Genomic DNA, 18,914 nt, shown 5'->3' with positions numbered 1-18,914 from the left:
AGGCATGTTCTGGTGTCAATTTGCCACGCACATCCACTATCCAGTACTACTATAGAAAGTAGTAGAATCTACTCGTGGTTCAATTCCTGGGACAAAAGGAAGTATAAATTCCTTAATTATCCTAGGACCTCCTTTTATTTAGGAATTAGAAAATAATGTAAAGCGGTGTCTGGGTGATAATAAACTAAGCTAATTCGGTTCAAGTAATTGGATAATAAACACCCGACCGCTTCTATATCCAAGAGCAAGCGCACCCTCTTTCGTGCTGCAGCAAGAAAACTGATCGTACTCAGAAGGGAGCCACAAGACCTTCTCGCCTTTCAGATATACCCACTTGCCTGCTAGCGATATCTGAGACGCAGCCTGATCGGAAGTAGGACTCGTGTCTATGCGTTCCCTGGTATAAAAGGCCACGGCTGAAACTGGATTTGAATGGCCTTCTAGGGTTTGTTGCAGCTCGCCCGTCGTGGCATTCCAGAACTTGATAGTTTTATCACTGGAGCCTGAGACGATAGTTTAGCCATTAGGTAAGAAGGCCACAGCTAAAATCCAACCAGAATAGCCTTCTAGGGTTTGTTGTAGCTCGCCCGTCGCGGTATTCTAGAACTTGATAGTCTTATCGTTGGAGCCTAAGGCGATAGTTTAACCATTAGGTGAAAAGGCCACGGCTAAAACTAGATCTGAATAGCTTTCTATGGTTTATTGTAGCTCGCCCGTCGTAATATTCCAGAGATTAATAATTTTATCGCCAGTTAAGACAACAGTTTGGCTATCAGGCGAGAAAACTACGTCTGAAACTGAATCTGAATAGCCTTCTAGGGTCTGTTATAGCTCACCCGTTGTGGTATTCCAGAATTTGATAGTTTTATCACTGGAATTTAAAATAATAGTTTGGTTATCAGGTGAGAAGGCTATAGTTGAAACTAGACCTGAATAGCCTTCTAGAGTTTATTATAGTTTGCCCGTCGCAGTATTCTAGAGCTTGATAGTTGTATAGTCAAAACCTGAGATGATAGTTTGATTATCAGGTGAGAAAGCCACGGCTGAAACTAGATTTGAATAGCTTTCTAGAGTTTATTATAGCTTGCCCGTTGTAGCATTCCAGAGCTTGATAGTTATATTGCTGGAGCCTGAAACAACAGTTTAACTATCAGGTAAGAAAGCCACGGCTAAAACTAGACTTAAATAGTCTCCTAGGGTTTGTTGCAGCTCACCCATCGCAGTATTCCAGAGCTTAATAATCATATTGCTGGAGCCTGAAACAACAGTTTAGCCATCAGGTGAGAAGGCCACGGCTGAAACCGGACTTAAATGGCCTCCTAGGGTTTGTTGCAGCTCGCCCGTCGTAGTATTCCAGAGCTTGATAGTCGTATCGCTGGAGCCTAAGGCGATAGTTTGGCCATCGGGCAAGAAGGCCACAGCTGAAATCTAACTAGAATGGTCTTCTAGGGTTTGTTGTAGCTCGCCTGTCGCGGTATTCCAGAATTTAATAGTCTTATTGTTGGAGCCTGAGGCGATAATTTAGTTATTAGATGAGAAGGCCACAGCTGAAACCAGACCTGAATAGCTTTTTAGGGTTTATTGTAGTTCGCCTGTCGCGGCATTCCAGAATTTAATAGTATTATTATTGGAGCTTGAGGTGATAGTTTAATTATCAAGTGAAAAGGCCATGGCTAAAATCTAACTAGAATGGTCTTCTAGGATCTGTTGCAGCTCGCCCATTATAGTATTTTAGAATTTAATAATTATATTGCTAGAGCCTGAGACGATAGTTTAATCATCAAGTAAGAAGGCCACAGCTGAAACTGAACCTAAATAGCCTTCTAAAATCTATTATAGCTCGCCCGTCGTAGTATTCTAGAGCTTGATAGTTATATAGTCGGAACTTGAGGTGATAGTTTAGCCATTGGGTGAGAAGGCCACAACTAAAACCCATTTTGAATAGTTTTTTAGGATTTATTGTAGCTCGCCTGTCGCGGTATTCTAGAGCTTAATAGTCTTATCACTGGAGCCTGAGGTAATAGTTTGGTTATTGGGTAAGAAGGTTATAGCTGAAACCAGACCTGAATGGCCTTCTAGGGTCTGTTGTAGCTCGCCCGTCGCGGCATTCCAGAGCTTGATAGTCTTATCGCTGGAGCCTGAGGCGATAGTTTGGCCATCGGGCGAGAAGGCCACGGCTGAAACCCAACCAGAATGGCCTTCTAGGGTCTGTCTATTAGCGCCCCAAGATATCTCCACCTGTGGCAGCGCATGTATCCACGGCGAATGGTAGTTTTCAGATGCTCTTCTAACCAAACTCGATGTTGGCGTGAATACCAAACATGATGCATATAGTTGAAGCGGAACAACGCTAGTAATTTGAGCATGTCGGTGGATGAATTGTATAGCATCGGACAAAAAGTTTGAAAGACCCGGATTCGTATTGTTCTGTTTCGCGATTAGTATTTGTCTGGATTATATTGTAGAGGTACAGACCTGAATGCTTTCTTTCAGTGTGACCATCATTTTAAGGGTCTCTGATAGCACTCTCATCAGGCTCATCACCTCTAACCAGTGAAGGAAATGTTTTTCTAGGAATGACAAGATCTCCACATCGGGGATAGAAGGCTTGCTTTGCGTCAGATGGAACATCCAGTAGCGGCATGAGTATCGGAGTTCCTCTGGAATGTATTGTTTAGTCGTCTCACTGCGTATGTCTGCACGTCGGGTCGAAAAGCTATTCAGTTTGCAGATATCGCGCTTGAGATACTTGCCCATAACGCGAAAGCAATGCAATGTTATGTCATTATGCATCATCCCCGCGTCCACATGAAAACGTGATTGGGTGGTAAGGAGATATTCTCGAAAAGACAGATGCAGAATACGAACTGGGTGATCTTTTTTGTCAGGTATACTCAGAACCGAGTGAAACGAATCCAAATGGAATTCGACGGATCTAGCGCCGATGCCGACAAATTCGGAAAGCGCGCTGATTGTGAGAGGGGCTGAAAGGAGAATAATCACACCAACTATTCCCTTGAACCGCGTGATTTGCTTCTCCTGGTCATTTTTGTCCCGTTCATGAAGTGTCCGGTCAAGGATCGGGCCATATGTTTTGTCCATTCTCGTCACATATCTGTGTTGGTTATTCAGAATATCAGCAAGGCGTTCTACTGGGTCGTCCCCTGGCTGTTCGACAAATCGGCAGATTGTAGCGGCGGAAATAAACAACGGTATACACACGGTCGCCAGAGCTTCAACAACATCGTTACCCGGCCAGTCTTTGCCGGTATTCGCTTGTGCTCCGATTTCTGTGAATCGGTGTTCTAGAAACCGCACGATGTCTTCTCTAATGGCTTCCTCAGCAACCTTTTCAAGGACCAAGCGTCGATGAGAGCCTTCCTTCTCGAAGAAACGTCGGAGTGGCAACTCGGGCCGGCTCGTTAGGAAAATTTTCAGTCTCATGTTACTGGACTGGTGTACCCGCGGAAGAAACTGAAGGATCTTTTCAATTTCTTTATCATTCTCACACTCGTCCAACGCATCGATCACAATCACTAGTGTTCTACTTTGGTACATAGCAACACTTTTCAAGGGTTCGAGAAGCAGCTTGTTGAATTGTTCCGTGACGTCTTTCGCGGCGATCTGTGGGTCCTGCTCAATCGCTTTCAGAACACCAGACGCGAGATCCTTGTTTTGCTTGATAAGTTCCTTTGTAATGGTAGGTATAAGTCGTTTTGCATTGCAACGGTCGGGTTCCCCTCTTTTAAAGAAGAAGCTGGCTCCTAGCTGTCCCTTGGTTTCGAAGCTCTGAGCAACAGTCCGAGCGATAGTGGATTTTCCAGTTCCCGCCCCGCCATTCAACCAGAAGATACACTCGCTTTCAACTGAGTCTGCCCATTGTGTTATTTGGGAGCGAGTCTGGACTCTGGTATCTTCGAGGCATAGATCCTCGTGTTGGTATGAGTTCCAGAATGCATTCTCAGCAATAGGTAGACTGAAACGTAGGTTCAGAGCGTTGAGGGATTTTGATAGTTTGTCATCGATGGCAGTCAGGATTTCCTCAGTAGCTTTCTCGTTCTGCTTTTGTAGGGACACTGTGATTTTCTCAATTGCCTCAAGTAATTGCAACTGAGTAAAGTGGAATAGCTTTTGTTCCTCCTTCTCAATAGAGCACCGAAGCTCCGTGATATGTTGGACGGTGGTTGCTGTAACACTGTCGAGCAACTTGCCCCTGGTACTCATATTGTGGCTCGCCATGACTTTCGCTGCGTACTGAAGGATTGTTTTATAGAGTGTAACCATGGCTTGCGTTGCCACGTCGTCTTCGTCGGATCGATTGTGACAGATCTTCTTTTCGATATATGCGCATCGCGCAAGAGCCTCCGCAAGGTACTCTGAGGACTCGAACAAGGCATCTCGACGGTCAGAATGATTTTTTGCCATCTGTGCGTTAAGGGTCAGCTCTACTGCCTAAAACAGCCGATAACACATACAGTCAGACCGAGTGACACTATTGCCCACGCGCTTGCGGCATGACCCGTAGGGTCACAGGCTACTCCTGCGCTGATAACCTCCTGGAAAGAGAGGGTGGCACTAATGATTTTTTTGGAAATTTTTCGAATGTTGATTTCTTCTCCCGTTGACTTCCGGATTCTAATGCCTCCTTTCTCTTGGTATATCTCGTACTTTTCCTTGGTGGTCTCGATGACATCGTTGAGGGCATCAGTAGTAGAGGAAGGAACAAGGCTTATTTGCAAAGCATTTTGTTCCTCTCGACTCAGCAGATCAAAGGCAGACTTCCATAGGTCTTGCGAGGGAGGTGGATTCCGTGGCCGGGACTGACATTCGCTGGCACAGGGAGCTGACGCATATTCTGAAGCGGGAGAGTGGTTGGTACAATGATCCGCTTGGTGGGGTGGAGGAGCGGTATTTTGAGATCTGCCGTCTCGATGAAGCCATTTTTTCAAACGGGCCGACTTGAAATGGACCATTGTAGCTATGCTATGGGCTTGATCTGTGAGGGTTCTGTCATCATAAAGTAATGTGTGTAGAAAGTGTACACTGACAACCAAGAGGCGGTAAGAATCATTTACACTCTCCAAGCCTGCCTGCTCAGCTGAACCTGCGTGGTCCGTTTCATCTATGACTGACCAATCATAATGAAACATGTGGTGGACTTTCGGGATCTATCACTCGTTCATTAGGCATTATCTTAGGTAGCCAAAGTTGTCCCGGGTACTCATGGCCTTCATTCAATCTCTGAGATACTGTTCCTTTTCTCAACTTGTTCTGTGCAATAGACGTCTACAAAGCCCCATAGGAGTACCACTGGTTCCTGGGATCTGGCGCTCCGTCTGACCAGTAGCAGATGCCGAGTGGGGCCATCAGACATGGGTGCCAATAATCATCTAAATCCAGTCATCCTAGCATAATTGGGCATTCTGTTTATCATGATTGGTGGATTGACATGTTCAGACGCACCGAGTAGCTTCTAGTAGCCGCCCCTCTCACCTTCGGAGGTTAACCACATTGAACGTTCTCTTGGAGCAGTGCGTAATTGTAGTGGTTGATACGACCAGGAAATGGATCAGAATAACCTACTAAGCGGAGAATAGGCTAGTCCGCGGGAGTGGCGCTGAGAGAATGTTAATGAATGTAAACCATGTAGAAGCCGAACTTGTCAGTCATTGTAACGCAGTTCTTGATGAGATTTTTCTGCGAGCAGTTTACGGGTTTGTTTGCTTTATGTACCACTTTAACCGAGTTCTGTGCTAACGTGACCATGTCTAGGTGCTTAATATACCATGCGGGATGTACAAGCTTCTGTCTGCATGATAAATGGTCAGAGACTTGGCACTGGCCAGGCCAATTTTCTTGATCCGTTTTACTTGTTCAAAGAAAAGCGAAAAGCTCCGCGTGGCGGCAACTCGGTCAAAGTTTCACGAATCGGCTGATATGCGATGGCTAGCTGATCCATATGGAAATGTTATTCAGGCATAGAAAGAAGGGCTGAATCTTCAATATATCGGCCTAGCAATAAAGCGATATCCGGAGCTTGAACTACTATTTGAGCGACTAGGGGTTGATCTTGGTATGCCAGGGAAGCTGTGCGTGATATGGACCCTTCTAGACTTCCGGCTCCTGCCCCTGGAGATGTTCAACGGGGTTTATTCGAATAAATTTCGGCGGCGTTGTCTTATCCAAATTGCAACGGAGGAAAAAGTATTTCGGGAAATGCCGTACAAGACATTGTTCACACAATCGATGTACGCAGATGTGTCCCCCAAACCACGTGATGAGTTCTGTTATGAGTTCAGTAAGGGTCCAATAAAGTGGAGGTACTTCGTTAAATCCTTGCTTTAACGTAACCCACGGTTAAGCGGCCCACACGGTTAGGCGGCCCAGCTGGTAATACTATACAAAAGACTCTTTTTAAGCACAAGATATCTCAACTATTATAAGTCTAGAAAACTCAATAAGGTGTGGATGGGAGAGCAAAAGCACTGGTATGTTGACAGATGGCCAAACCTGTTGCCTACGGCATCTGTTTGTCCGATTTGCATAGAAGATTCCAGAGAACCTTGTATATTATTTACGAACAGTGTATGTATTTCTAGTAACGTGTATTGAAAGTACAATACATCGTACGTTAAGTTTAGATACAGTCTAACTATTTATGTTCTAGCGTGTCTTGGCACGCATTTTAAAACACCAGGAGAGTATCTTAGGGGCAGGCTCATTTCGCAGATTACTGTAGAACGAACGATCGGATATGACAGCTAGAGAATCACGCCGCCAGGTAGTCACAAGGCCTCGTTGACATCTATCCCTGAAGCGGTTTACATATACTACTAATTGATAGCTACTATACACAAGGTACTCTCTTCTCCATACCCCCGCTCAAGGCGAAGAAATGATGAAAAGAAATAAGAGATCCACAAAGTGGAAGAGTGCCAAAGAATACGCCTGTCAATGACCCGAAGGCCGTTGAACAGACTGTTCCGCCGCGCTGTGCAATGCAGGGACCAATCTGTGGTGGACCGCCTTCTTGATCGCAGCCACCCAAACAAGGTAAGTATGAAGAAAAGAAAGAAGAAAAAAGTTGAAAAGGGCGGCGGGGGAGCGAGGAATATATAGGTTTGTGTGGAGGCGGTGAGAGATGGCTAGTGGCAAGCGAGGATTGGTGGACCAATGAGAGTGATGGGCGGGCGAAGGTGCTGTGTGCCTGAGTTTCATGGCAGGGAAATAGGTGTGCCACGTGATGGGTATCACGTGCCTCCGCGAAGTTTTGGGCGGCCGGAGATGGATGGGAACCAGGCCGAAGCAGCGAGACTGACCAGAAGACATCTGCTAGCAGGCCACTCCTGCCCCATTTCGCCATCATGAGGAACAGGGCTACGCAGTATTTGAGCAAGCCGGTACGTGTTTCTAGTCTGCTGTGTCGTTCGCTATTCAGCAATCGCTAATCGTCCTACGTTTGCTTAGAAAGTCCGACAATCATGGAGCAAGTGGAACTTGTATAACCTGTCGCGGGCCAGGATCAAGAGCCCCATGCATCGGACCCATTTCCAGCAGAAATGGGATGCCAAGTCTGCAACTCGTGCCTACCATGGCGAGCAAGTCTCCGAGAAGCAGTGGGCGCGCATGTTTTCTCCCCGCCTTCGCAGCGTGGTGCCTATGAATCCCGTCATCATGGCAAGAGACGATGGTTCTAAGTGGTCTGCCGGGCGTGGTCAGGGTCGGGAAACCATCATGGACCTAAGACAACACGCGAAGCCTGTACCCTTCGGACAAGCGACATATGCCCCCCTAGAACGCCGGCTGGATGTGGCCGTCTTCCGAGCCATGTTTGCCAGCAGTGCCAGACAGGCCCGCCAGTTTGTGATTCATGGGGCGGTGACAGTCAATGGAAAGAAGGTAAGTGCGCATGACGCTGGATGGACTTGTGAGTTGGCCTACGCCAGTTGCAACTGACACACTCCCGGTAGATGAGATACCCCGGTTATCTGCTTAACCCCGGCGACCTCTTCCAAGTCGAACCCGAGCGTGTCATGTTTGCTACCGGCGCCCCGAAGGACAAGCACGACCGTCGTGAGATACGCCATGCTCAGAAGAAGGAAGCCGCAGAGAAGGAAGCTGCAGAGAAGGCAGCCGCCGAGGAGGAGGCCGCAACCGAGGAGTCTAAGGAAGAGGAAGAGACCAAGGAGAAACAGCAGGAGAATCTGTCCCCGCGTGCCACATTGAGGAAGCTGCTGGGTCAGGCCAAGACCATCTTGACCAAGGATCAGGCTGTGCTTCCCGCCAAACGCAAGCAGGATCTGCGTGGATTTCAGAAGGCCGTCCGTCGTGTGCTGTCTCGCTCCGAATCGAGCACCGTCCTGACCGACAACCTGGAGGCCCAATTCTCCGAGCTGACTCTGCTGCTCAAGGCCAAGAAGAGGCCGTCGAAGAAGACTGAGGAGGAAGTCAAGGCGGAGGAGACTACACCTGCTGAAAGCTCGGCAACCGCCACCGATGCCACCGATGCCACCGATGCCACCAAAGCCACCAAAGCCACCGAAACCACTCCCAGGGAAGCTATCAAGGCCGCATCTGAGGCGGACAGCGAAGCACAGCCCGACGACGAGCTGTCCGAGGCGTTCCGCCAGGCTGCCCAAAACCCCGAACGGGATGTGGATACCTCTCTGCTGAGTGAGGAGCAGTTCAACATTCTCCGTCGCGCACTGGTCCAGATGCGTGATAACCCGATCGACCATTCGAAGCCGTATGCCACGCCCTGGCGGCCACGGGACTACATGAATTGCTTTGCCACGATCCCGCGGTATCTGGAGGTGCACCCCAAGGTCTGCGCGGCCGTGTACCTGCGACACCCGGTGGTTCGTCCCGGAGCGTCGGAGATCCCATCGCCCTTTGCGACCTCCACGGGCGACCTGGCATTCACCTGGTACCTGAGACGGCGGTAGACGCCCGAATCCCTTGTATTAATTAGTGTCCTCGTGCGTTTGGTTTGCGTTTCTCTTCGCTGTTCTGCGGGCATGTTCCACAGTCTTATATTACTGGGTCGCTGGTATGGTTGTTTGTTAGATCTCCTGCATTAGGGCCACCGTCATATTGCACCGGTGTTGGAGCTGGGATGAGCACAATGTAAATCAATGAAATATATCCTTTTTCTCCTGTGTTATCCTATCTCTGCCTGGTCGACCTGGATCGTGTGAATCTATATATACCTCCTCGCGGTCCCGTGACCGAAATACCGTCCGCTGAAAAATACCCGGATCGGCGGGGGTCTCGCCCGCCAACAGGACGAAATTGCAAATGCGACCGAGCAATTTTCAATGCTGCGGATTGAACCTCGACGCTTCGACTCGCCGGTCTCGATCGACTCTTTCTTGCTGTCTCGCTTTCGTGCTTTCGTGCTTTCTCCCTCGCCATTCCAGCACGCCAGCAGTGCTCTGACTGCTCTTCACCCCACCTCTCTCTTCCCAGACCATGTCCATGTATCCCTGGCATGCCTCCACGACGACCAACGCTGCTGCCGCCGTCGCCGCCGCCTCAGGGTCTCGCCTCGAGTCCCCCTCCTCGTCCACTCAATCCGCCTTACAAATGCCCGGGTTGCGATGGCTCCCATCCATGATTTCGCGAGCCACACCTCTCCCCACCCTGTCGTCCAATCTCCGCATTGGCCAGCAGCAGCAGCAGCCATCGCCGCAACAATCCCAAACATCACCGCAGCCGCAGCCGCAAACCTCCCTCTCTCACGCCCATCCCCATCCTCATCAACACCCCCACCAACCGGCACATTCGCAAGCACGCCAGGGCGTACCACTGATGGTTGAATCGCGATCCCAACAACCACAACCTCTATCGCTTGAAAGCGACAGCGACCACTCGGACACCGGCGCGCGCGACCCCACCCACCCTGACGTTCTCGAGGATTCCGAATTCGCCCCATCACCCGACAGTATTCCTCAGGGGACGACGCTTGCCCGACAATCTGGACCTCGCGCCACGACCACCGCCGGGGTGATGCCGAACGGCACCGGGGCCAATCGAACCGCGCTCCTGGCCGCCGCATCCAGCGTCGTCCGACCCTATCCACTAGATGACCGCGACGACGATCCCGAGGGCACGACGGGCGGAATCAATGGCGACACATCGCGCAAGCACGGGAAGCGATTGACAACCCTGGAGGAAGTGTCCCTTTTCAACATCTGCAACCGACATGCAAGCGAGTTTGGACAGCGCAGTAACCTCTGCAAATGGTGGATGACTGTTACCGCAGAGTTCACCCGGGACCAGGGTCATCCATACTCGTGGCATTCGGTGCGACGGAAGGTGGAATTGGTCACGAAGCAGCGGATGAAGTTCCTCGATGAGCAGCGCGACAAGGGCGCGGACGCGGGCGAAGACCTGTCGCATACGCAGTGGCGGACGGCCGTGGACGCGTGGATACCTACCTGGCAGAGATGGGAAGAGGCCGAGGCCCGGAGGATCCAGAAGCGAGACTCGCGGAAACCGAGAAAGAGAAAGGACCGGCCATGGGACGCATGGGAGAGTCCGATTGACGGATGGAGGAACGCAACAACCGCCAGTCCGCTTGCTGGCGTTAGCCAGCAACCTGGATTTGCGACCCCCGTGTCACAGAGTACGGTGCGGTTGCCCCCGGGGTTCGATAACATGTTTGCCAGTCAGGGACTACAGACTCCGTCACCCGTTGTGGGTGTCCCAGATGGGTTTCCAACCCAGCGGACGACGCAGTCCGCCGCAGCCGCTGGCGCGAGTCATACGCCCGGCACGGATAGTTCCATGATGAGTGCTATGCTGGAGACGCTGGGGAAACTAAACCGACACCTCGACTCAGTGAACACCCAGCCTGCATCATCCCCACTCGGCTCGGCCAGGAAACCGACATCACCCTCCGAGTCTCGTGCTCGCGACCAGCAACGGGAAGCCCAACGCGTGGAACCGGCAAACACCGTAAACAATGCAGGCTTCGTCGAGCCAACCGGACTCACGCACGTCTCCTCCCACTTCATCAACAAACTCAAAGATGAACTCCGCCAGGAAATGCGCGCCGAGATGCGCGCCGAGATGCGCGCCGAGCTAGAAAAAGACCGGGCCTCCTTGGAAGAGAAACTGGATTCCGTGCAGCGGACCCAGGAAATGATTCTCGAGATGTTGAGACAGGAACCTGCCTGACATTCACCACCCACCACCCACCACCCCACCTATCCACTTCCTTCGTTGACTTCTTCCTTTCTTATTTTGCTCTTTGGCCTGTCCTTTTTCTCCGTTTCCAGTATTTTTGTGCATTTCTATCAGATGATACCCATGGGCGAGTATGTCAAACCATATTTTTCTTATCATTATCTATTATTCTATTGCTCTCACTACTACTAGTATTGCTGTATTCTTTTTACTGTCATTGTTGGTACGGTGACTTGGAGATATTGGAGATATCGCTTCATTTCTATTTATATGAATTACAGACCAGAGCCCATTCGTTCTGAATGGGAGGTATTGACTCTGGTTTTGTTAGTCGATTGACTGCATATTTCGGGACAGGATATACTATAACAAACCCAAATTACTCTTTGCATAATCCAGTCCAGACTTCAATACTAAACTTGATCAAAATACTTCATACAGACACAGATTGGTGATAACAATCTCCAAATTACACATTCCTAATGCTTCATAGATAAAAGTGAGGTTGAGAGAAGAGAGTTGATAATAGGGTGATGTGTGAATGTATGAATGGGTTAAGGGTAATGCAAAAACAGAAATTCCCGGCTAAATTACATAGTAAACGTTCCCATGGTATGGATGCTTGCGTTAAGGAGCCTGCCAATCCAACTGGCGGCGGTGGTAGTGGTAGGATAATGGTCTAAACTTTCCCCCCCTGGTGAAGGGATGAAAAAAAAAAGATGACCTTCCTCACGCCCATCATCCGCATTTTCTTCTTTCTCTTTTCAAATCAACTCATTGCTTTGCTGTCCATCCGTGAGCGCGCAACTGAAAACGAGGTTCCAAGATATCTAGGTAAGGTGAGAGGTATCTAGTAGTAGAAGGTCTCGTCGACAGTGCGGCCTCTCATCCACTTGGGCTCGCTGCCGCGGACGTAGATGTCCTCGAAGAGAATGCGGGAGTTGTTCTCGGGAAGGGGCATGTTCTCGGCGATGGCGACCTCCTCGTCGACGTGGGCACGGGCGGCCTTGTCAAGGGCCTTGAGCTCGTCCTCGTTGCAGACGTTCCAGTCAAGGATCTTCTGCTTGAGACCGGCAATGGGGTCGTGGGTGCTGCGCATGCGCTGGATCTCCTCACGGCTACGGTAGGTGGTACCGGGGTCGGACATGGAGTGACCACCGTAACGGTAGGTGACGTACTCGAAGACCAGGGGGCCGTTGCCGGCCACGGCGTAGTCCTTACCGTACTTGACGGCGGCCTTGGTGGCCAGGACGTCCATGCCGTTGACCTTGATACCGGGGATGTACTGACCGCGCTTGTAGTACTCGGTCAAGGCGGAGGAGCGAGCGGCGGAGGTACCCATACCGTACTTGTTGTCTGGGCAGGTTAGCCTTGATGCAGTTTAGGAAGAAAGGCAACCAAACTTACTCTCACAACCGAAGAGAACGGGGAGGTTCCACAGCTTGGCCATGTTGAAGGCCTCGAAGACCTGACCCTGGTTGGAGGCACCGTCACCGTACAGGACGATACTGGTGGTGGGCTCCTCGTTGTACTGCTGGGCGAAAGCGAGACCAGCACCGACGGGGACCTGAGCACCGACGATACCGTTGCCACCGTAGAAGTTGTGGGTGAACATGTGCATGGAACCACCCTTGCCGTAGGCGATACCCTCACGGCGACCGAGCAGCTCACCGATGATGGAGCGGACGGTAGCACCGCGCATCATAGCGAAACCGTGGCAACGGTAAGCAGTGATAATCTTGTCGTCGCGGGTGATGGCGTGTTCGATACCGGTGGCGACGGCTTCCTGACCGGTAGACAGGTGGCAGAAACCTCTGATCTTCTTCTCCTTGTAAAGACGGTCGGCGGCCATCTCCATACGTCTGAGGGGTTCAATTAGATGGGATGCGAGAAACAAAGGGCCAATCGACGGCCATACCTCATCGAAACCATGTCGTAGTACATCTGCTTCAGCTCCTTCTTGGTAATCTCCAAGGTGTACGGAGGAGGGTCGATCTCGTAGGTCTCGAAGCTCTCATCGGAGAGGCGGACGGTGAAGGGCTTGTCATCCTCCTGTAGAGAGATGGGAATCGCATTAGCCAGGCCACTCCGGAGGCCGAACGAGGGCATCCAGGGAGCTCTCAACCAACCTGGGGGACATTTTCAGCATGCGACGACGCGGCGTCGGTGGTGACGGAGCGACGGGCAAGGGGGGCAAAAGCCTGACGCCTCAAGGGCGCGACCTGACGGACCGCAGCTCGGAACAACATGATGGACGAGACGTAGGGTCCAACCGGAAGGGAAGAGAGGAGCTGGGAGAGGAAGGGAGATTCTGTTATCGTCAACTTCAACAACGGAGATGTTGGGAACAAACTTTCCCCTGCGGCTAGGCGGAATTCGGCAGGCAGCTTATCTAAGCCCGCTTCCCTTCGGGGCCGTCCGGTGTAGCCCCTGCAAACCGCACAAACACCTGGCCTCTCTTCCGTTTTACTCCGGACATGCTTCTCAAATGCTAGTTGTCTGGGGATTCATTCTATTCATTACACATGGGTCAATGCTCCGACACGTCTCCGCGGTCCATGGAGCGTGTCGCGCGCTCAATTGAGTCCATCTTGAGGGACAGGCCTCCATCACCACGCCAACCAATTACAGCGTGCAGCCCATCGGAACTTCATTCACCCGAATCCTGGCCAGACCGACTCTCAGACAGCTGCCGCTTCATCCGGCTTGTCTCGGCTTCTTGGTTTGGTTAGCTCTCACGGCAATCATCTCTCAGCAATCTTGATGTGCAAAAGAGCCATAGATGAGACAGCTGCTGTGTGCACCAGTTCTATATAGACAGATTGTGGCCTGGAGCAGGCAATCCCATGATTCAGTGTAGAGATCAATGCCTTCTCACTGTTCATCACTTCCTAACCTTAACGATGCCGTGTCTGCTTATCAAAACCCATGCAGAACAGAGATCCGAATGCCCCGGCTCTAGGTTAGGTCAGATTCCCACCAAATCAAGGCTCACCGCTTCCTACCTTCAAACTCAGCTTCTCAACCCAGACATGGGTGAGACGACATCTTTAACTGAGTCCAGGCCGTCAAGGCATCCTCACATGGACCAACATGGCTGAGACAGCGCCGTCTCTGATACATTCCGGCCCCATGCATGCAGGTCTGTCGGGGCTGCCCTCCCTACGAATACGCTATGGTGGTGTTAGTTGGATGACATCAAACAGACCTTAGACTATACATACTTAGATTACGATCTTGTAAGGCTCAGCATGGGCCAGTTCACTGCGCCACGTGCCGTCAGACATGTGCGACGGGTCAGCAATGTGCATGACAGGCTGACAGCATGGCTGACAGCCAACAGCAATGGCATTGACCCAACAGGAATCGAGGCAGGGATCCCATTCCCTAGAATATCCGTCTGCATGAACGCTTGTAAGATGCGGTTCAAGGTATATGGAATGCCGCTGGGGTTCCGTAGGAACCCTTTGCGCGATAGCCGAAGCTCTGCCATATACGCTTGGGTGAGATTTTAGCACGCGGAAGGAGCTGGTCATGCCTGATGTCATACAACGTAGACCAGCCCAGCAAAGATAGAATAGTATCCTTATGCTAGGGTCTCATGCTTCACATCCAGTATCGAATCCTTATCCAGCTGCCCCGTGCGGGTGATCAGGCGATCATGATAAAGCCCACTGTAGTGAACATCAGCGGCCCGGGATCTTCGATCACTGTGGGCTCGGTTGCCCTGTCCGGATAGGTGAGAGCGTAACATCACCATATCATGTGCGAACAAGGCCGTAAATGAAAGCGGAGGGGGCCAGAAATGCCCCAGAACGATCATGTGCAGACCAACCTGTGCTCCCTGCACGCCGTCAGCATTAATATAGAGATACTATGGGGCGAAAAGTCATTCCAAGTTGTAGTGAACTGAACTGAACTGAACTAGTACAGGAGAAACCAGGTAATTCACTTACTGCAGTCAGCCAGACCCTCCCTCCCCTCCTAAAGGCATAGTTCGTATACCCTCCATGTCCTCCGTCCGTACTCCATATACCCCATAAGCACAACATCAACAAGACCACATCCGGAATGCAGATCTTTCCTCAATCTCAACCACTATGAAGTGAAGCCCACCAAAAGGCCAAGCTAAAGACGGCAGGTGTATAGCCCAGCCCAGCCTAGACGGGACCCTTGCGATTGGCGATTCGCGAAACGTGGCGAGGGAAGGGAAGTGGATAAGCTGAGGATGGCGGGTCCATCCTCGTCGCGGGGCTAAAAACCATCGGGACTAGTTGCTGTTCTGTGTAACTTGCAGGATAAATCCGAGGGAAAGAAGGAAACAAACAAACAAGCAAGATAACGAAGGGATGTAAGAAAGGGAGAACAAGCTTAGTAACTACTAGTAAGATTCGTATCTGGGGCGATTAATTAATTCCAATCCTATCTATCTACCCCGAATCCAAGTTTTGGGTCGGGTCGGTGGTAGGTGCAGGTCGATCATGGTCTGTGGAATGGATGAGGACCCAACTGAGTGGTCATGGTGGTGAGATCGTATCACGTTACATGATTCACTTACACACAAAGTACACAGAGCATGCACTACTAGAAGTAGAACAAGTTGAGAATCCGGAAATATACACGGAGAACCCAACCCCGTTAGTGTCTACTCCATAGGGAGAGAACGACAGGACATACTACCCCTTCTGGACCCGTGTCCGACCATCAACCATGAAGCTGACTCGGGAAGTCAACCCTAAGTAGTCCGTAGCATCCTGGGGTGTTCTAGAAAACCCATAGTTTCTATTTTGATTTCTCCTATTTGTTGTGTTCTGAACGCTGGTGAACTCTGTTCGATCCGGTGGGGATTGTTTTTCGTCGGATAAAGTTTGCTTAGCGGGTGAAATGGAGGCGTTTGTTACGATGGCTTTGTTTATTTTACAAGGCCCACGATGGATGGGGTATCGGTGAAATACCGAGATTTGTGTATGAATTATGGAGTCAGGGTACGGGTATTGGTAAGCTGGATTTATGTACTACATCGGGGGAGATTTGGAATTTGGGGATTTATGCAGGCTTTGTGTTGGTGTCACGTCATGCCGTGGGTGGGAGAGTGCCTTATGTGGGTAGGTCACAGCCGCTTATTGTCCTACAAATGATTACAGCAGGAAGAATATACTAGACAAATGACTCGAATCGGGAGTATTAAAAGCACTATGTCAATGAAGATTAGCTTGGTCAATATAGCCGTGTCAGGGACCGGGTGGTCTTCAACCATGGCACATAGTCTGGGTCCCTCCCTAGTTGTTGGTTCTTCGACTGTCTATAGAAGCTGGAATACATGCAGAAGAGATAGAACATCCGAAGATTGCTACCATCGCAAACAGCGTACTCAGCACGTGTAACAGAAGATAAATTCTGTAGACAGGCCTCAAGCTTCATAGAAGCCATCTGCGCCAACCGCGTAATAGACATTATCGTCACTATACTGAGCTAGAGAAAGCATTCTCAAAAACCCAACTCATGTGCTCGTCTTCGTCGCTGAATCTCCCACACAACTCTCATCTCTATTTCCCATGCTCTCATGGGAGCAAGCAGCATTGAACCAACACACATTAATCACCGAATATCAAAGTGGAAAACGACATACTTATCCTGGTCACAACAGTACACACGTCACTAGGTCAGGATCTGAATTGCAGTTCCAAGTTAGCAAGCCCTGAGCATCAGGAAACAAGGTGATAAAAAACCGGGATTATCGAGGACCATTATTTGCTGTAACGACGTCAATACATCCGAGCAACGCAAGCACGGTGAACTGGACGACACTTCAAAAGCATCATAAACAAGGAGAACGAGGGCTATAGCGAGTGATGCACCCGTGGTCATCACATGTCTCAACAACGGAGCATTTCAATCTACAGTGAAAGTCATACACTGTTGAAACGAGGGGTATAACAAGTGACCGACTGTCATTTGCCTTGGTGATCATGGGAGTATCCAGCCTAAAAGGCGCTTAACGAATATCTGAGGAAAGGTATCCAAATGCAGGTTGGATAACTGGCTGGAGTCAGCAAATATATGACCGAGCACATACTTGCCTTGGTGATGGTTAACACCGCGACTCTGGGGGAATGGGCTAGCTTTCTTTCTTTGGGATTGAGTCACAGTCTTGGATGTTATGAGTAAGAGGAAGATAATTAAAAAAGGAGGAGATTGCTAGAGAGCAGGGACTGAAACTACATGACTATGGATGAGAATTGGAAGAAGCATCATATCTGATCAATAATTGCGAAGATGTACAGTTCATTTATGGTTCTATTACTGTGCTACTACGCTATTGCTAGAACAGAATGCTAGCGTAAGAAGTGACCACTCAGGTAGTAACAGCCGATGTCAGACAACACCTAACATATATTGAACTGGTCCAATAGAACATAGATGATAGTTTTCTCCAAGACGATTACGCATAAAGTTATAGGATGTCATTCATTTGTTCTAATTGATACTAACGAGATATCCCGCAAAATGATATGGAAAGCAAAGAAACTCTCTAACACTGTAGATTGATACCTGAAGCATATGATATGCCCCTTTCCTATGGGGTTTCTTTTGTTGTAGCAAAATCATAATTGTTACCAGCATCTATATTTCATCCAATATATTTTACGGGAACAAAAAGCTCATGAGGCTGTGTAACAACAATGTATTCATACCGATACACTGAAGCTTACAACACACCGAAGTGTAGCAAGACTAATGATATGATCGCACTACGATGTAAAATGCTACAATGAATCCTCCTTCTGCCAATATAGACGGCTCATGATCGACACTTGACAGAACATACGATGCCCATTCGAGTCATCTCTGCGATGCTCCCGCGTTACTAGGCGGAAAGCGGGCCCGAAACCAACTCAAATAACCTCCAGTCTAACAATTAGCCCGACAAGTCGAGTCTCAAAAGAAGCCGATTTCCCCAGCGTGACGTACTTCTAGCGCTCCCGTGTCTCCGTTTGCAACAGATTTCAGTTTGAAGGATATATTCAATTCCGCTGACAAAGGAGCCTTGAAGTGATTGACATTTTGATCTAGAATCCATAGGGGTTGGGGGATCCGCCAATGAAAGGCCAAGAAAGCACAGGTATCAGAAAGGCTACTCCGCAGGACGATCAGTAGGTCGCTCCATACGGGGTTCGGAACCACGGTAGGCCAACGACAATCCGATCCTGGTTATCAAACCCCGGAGGAATGGACTTATCTTCGGAAGATCATCGGCGCGTCTAGACAGAGGTGAAGTATGGGACTGTGCGGGTGTCAATGCCGCGCTCAGCGATGCCGGGGGAGGGGAAACCAGGGACCCCGTCATCCAGGGTGGTTCCGGGAAATGCGAGAGCTCGAAAATTGAGCGTCTGTGCCTGGGATTAAATGATGGAACCACTGGACATCATTGGACAGATGCAGAAGTACAAAATTGCCCTGCAGTGGTGTTTGGTCATGGCTGGAACGAATCCTCCTTACACATCACAAACTCACCGGGTTCCGTCCATGACCAGTCCGATAGATATATGAAAATCAAGGAATCTACGGAGTACTCCGTACTGTGGCCCGACACCGACGTCAGTGATCAGGCCACATCTAAAAGCAAATCCTGCAGGTGCCTGTGGTACTTTGTGTCTCCCAACCGAGCCGACGATAAGGGGCGTTGCATGGGATGGTGGTGGACAGTGCGGGTTGCGCGAACC

The 18,914-nt window shown here is 49.9% G+C and overlaps 5 protein-coding genes across 5 annotated transcripts; 2 read left to right on the top strand and 3 right to left on the bottom strand.

Annotated features, from left to right (window-relative positions):
• Positions 1–1,762: 1,762 nt before the first annotated feature.
• On the bottom strand, positions 1,763–5,148 carry BO80DRAFT_461411 (NACHT and WD40 domain protein). Its single transcript, XM_025722449.1, has 3 exons — positions 4,476–5,148; positions 2,476–4,425; positions 1,763–2,427 (listed from the first exon to the last, which is right to left on the bottom strand). The coding sequence occupies exons 1-3, from the start codon at positions 4,971–4,973 to the stop codon at positions 1,984–1,986; spliced, it is 2,892 nt and encodes a 963-aa protein (XP_025579272.1). The 5' UTR covers positions 4,974–5,148; the 3' UTR covers positions 1,763–1,983.
• A 1,912-nt stretch (positions 5,149–7,060) lies between these two features.
• BO80DRAFT_373205 (mitochondrial 37S ribosomal protein uS4m) lies at positions 7,061–9,203 on the top strand. The gene is made up of 3 exons (XM_025716554.1): positions 7,061–7,400; positions 7,468–7,899; positions 7,971–9,203. Exons 1-3 carry the CDS (start codon positions 7,365–7,367, stop codon positions 8,943–8,945), a joined length of 1,443 nt encoding a protein of 480 aa, XP_025579271.1. The 5' UTR covers positions 7,061–7,364; the 3' UTR covers positions 8,946–9,203.
• A 179-nt stretch (positions 9,204–9,382) lies between these two features.
• Positions 9,383–11,181, top strand: BO80DRAFT_398232 (uncharacterized protein; the record flags this gene model as incomplete). Its single annotated transcript, XM_025717421.1, has 2 exons — positions 9,383–10,704; positions 10,741–11,181. The coding sequence occupies exons 1-2, from the start codon at positions 9,472–9,474 to the stop codon at positions 11,179–11,181; spliced, it is 1,674 nt and encodes a 557-aa protein (XP_025579270.1). The 5' UTR covers positions 9,383–9,471.
• A 381-nt stretch (positions 11,182–11,562) lies between these two features.
• Positions 11,563–13,486, bottom strand: BO80DRAFT_398230 (pyruvate dehydrogenase (acetyl-transferring) subunit E1 alpha). Its single transcript, XM_025717420.1, has 4 exons — positions 13,320–13,486; positions 13,109–13,242; positions 12,598–13,052; positions 11,563–12,546 (listed from the first exon to the last, which is right to left on the bottom strand). The coding sequence occupies exons 1-4, from the start codon at positions 13,437–13,439 to the stop codon at positions 12,041–12,043; spliced, it is 1,215 nt and encodes a 404-aa protein (XP_025579269.1). The 5' UTR covers positions 13,440–13,486; the 3' UTR covers positions 11,563–12,040.
• A 4,445-nt stretch (positions 13,487–17,931) lies between these two features.
• Positions 17,932–18,721, bottom strand: BO80DRAFT_421588 (uncharacterized protein). The gene has a single exon (XM_025718640.1). It carries the CDS (start codon positions 18,536–18,538, stop codon positions 18,326–18,328), a length of 213 nt encoding a protein of 70 aa, XP_025579268.1. The 5' UTR covers positions 18,539–18,721; the 3' UTR covers positions 17,932–18,325.
• Positions 18,722–18,914: the final 193 nt, after the last annotated feature.

The sequence above is a fragment of the Aspergillus ibericus genome (assembly GCF_003184845.1).
Source record: "Aspergillus ibericus CBS 121593 unplaced genomic scaffold BO80scaffold_4, whole genome shotgun sequence".
Classification (NCBI taxonomy): Eukaryota; Fungi; Ascomycota; class Eurotiomycetes; order Eurotiales; family Aspergillaceae; genus Aspergillus; species Aspergillus ibericus.
This window is presented reverse-complemented; position numbering and strand designations above follow the sequence as displayed.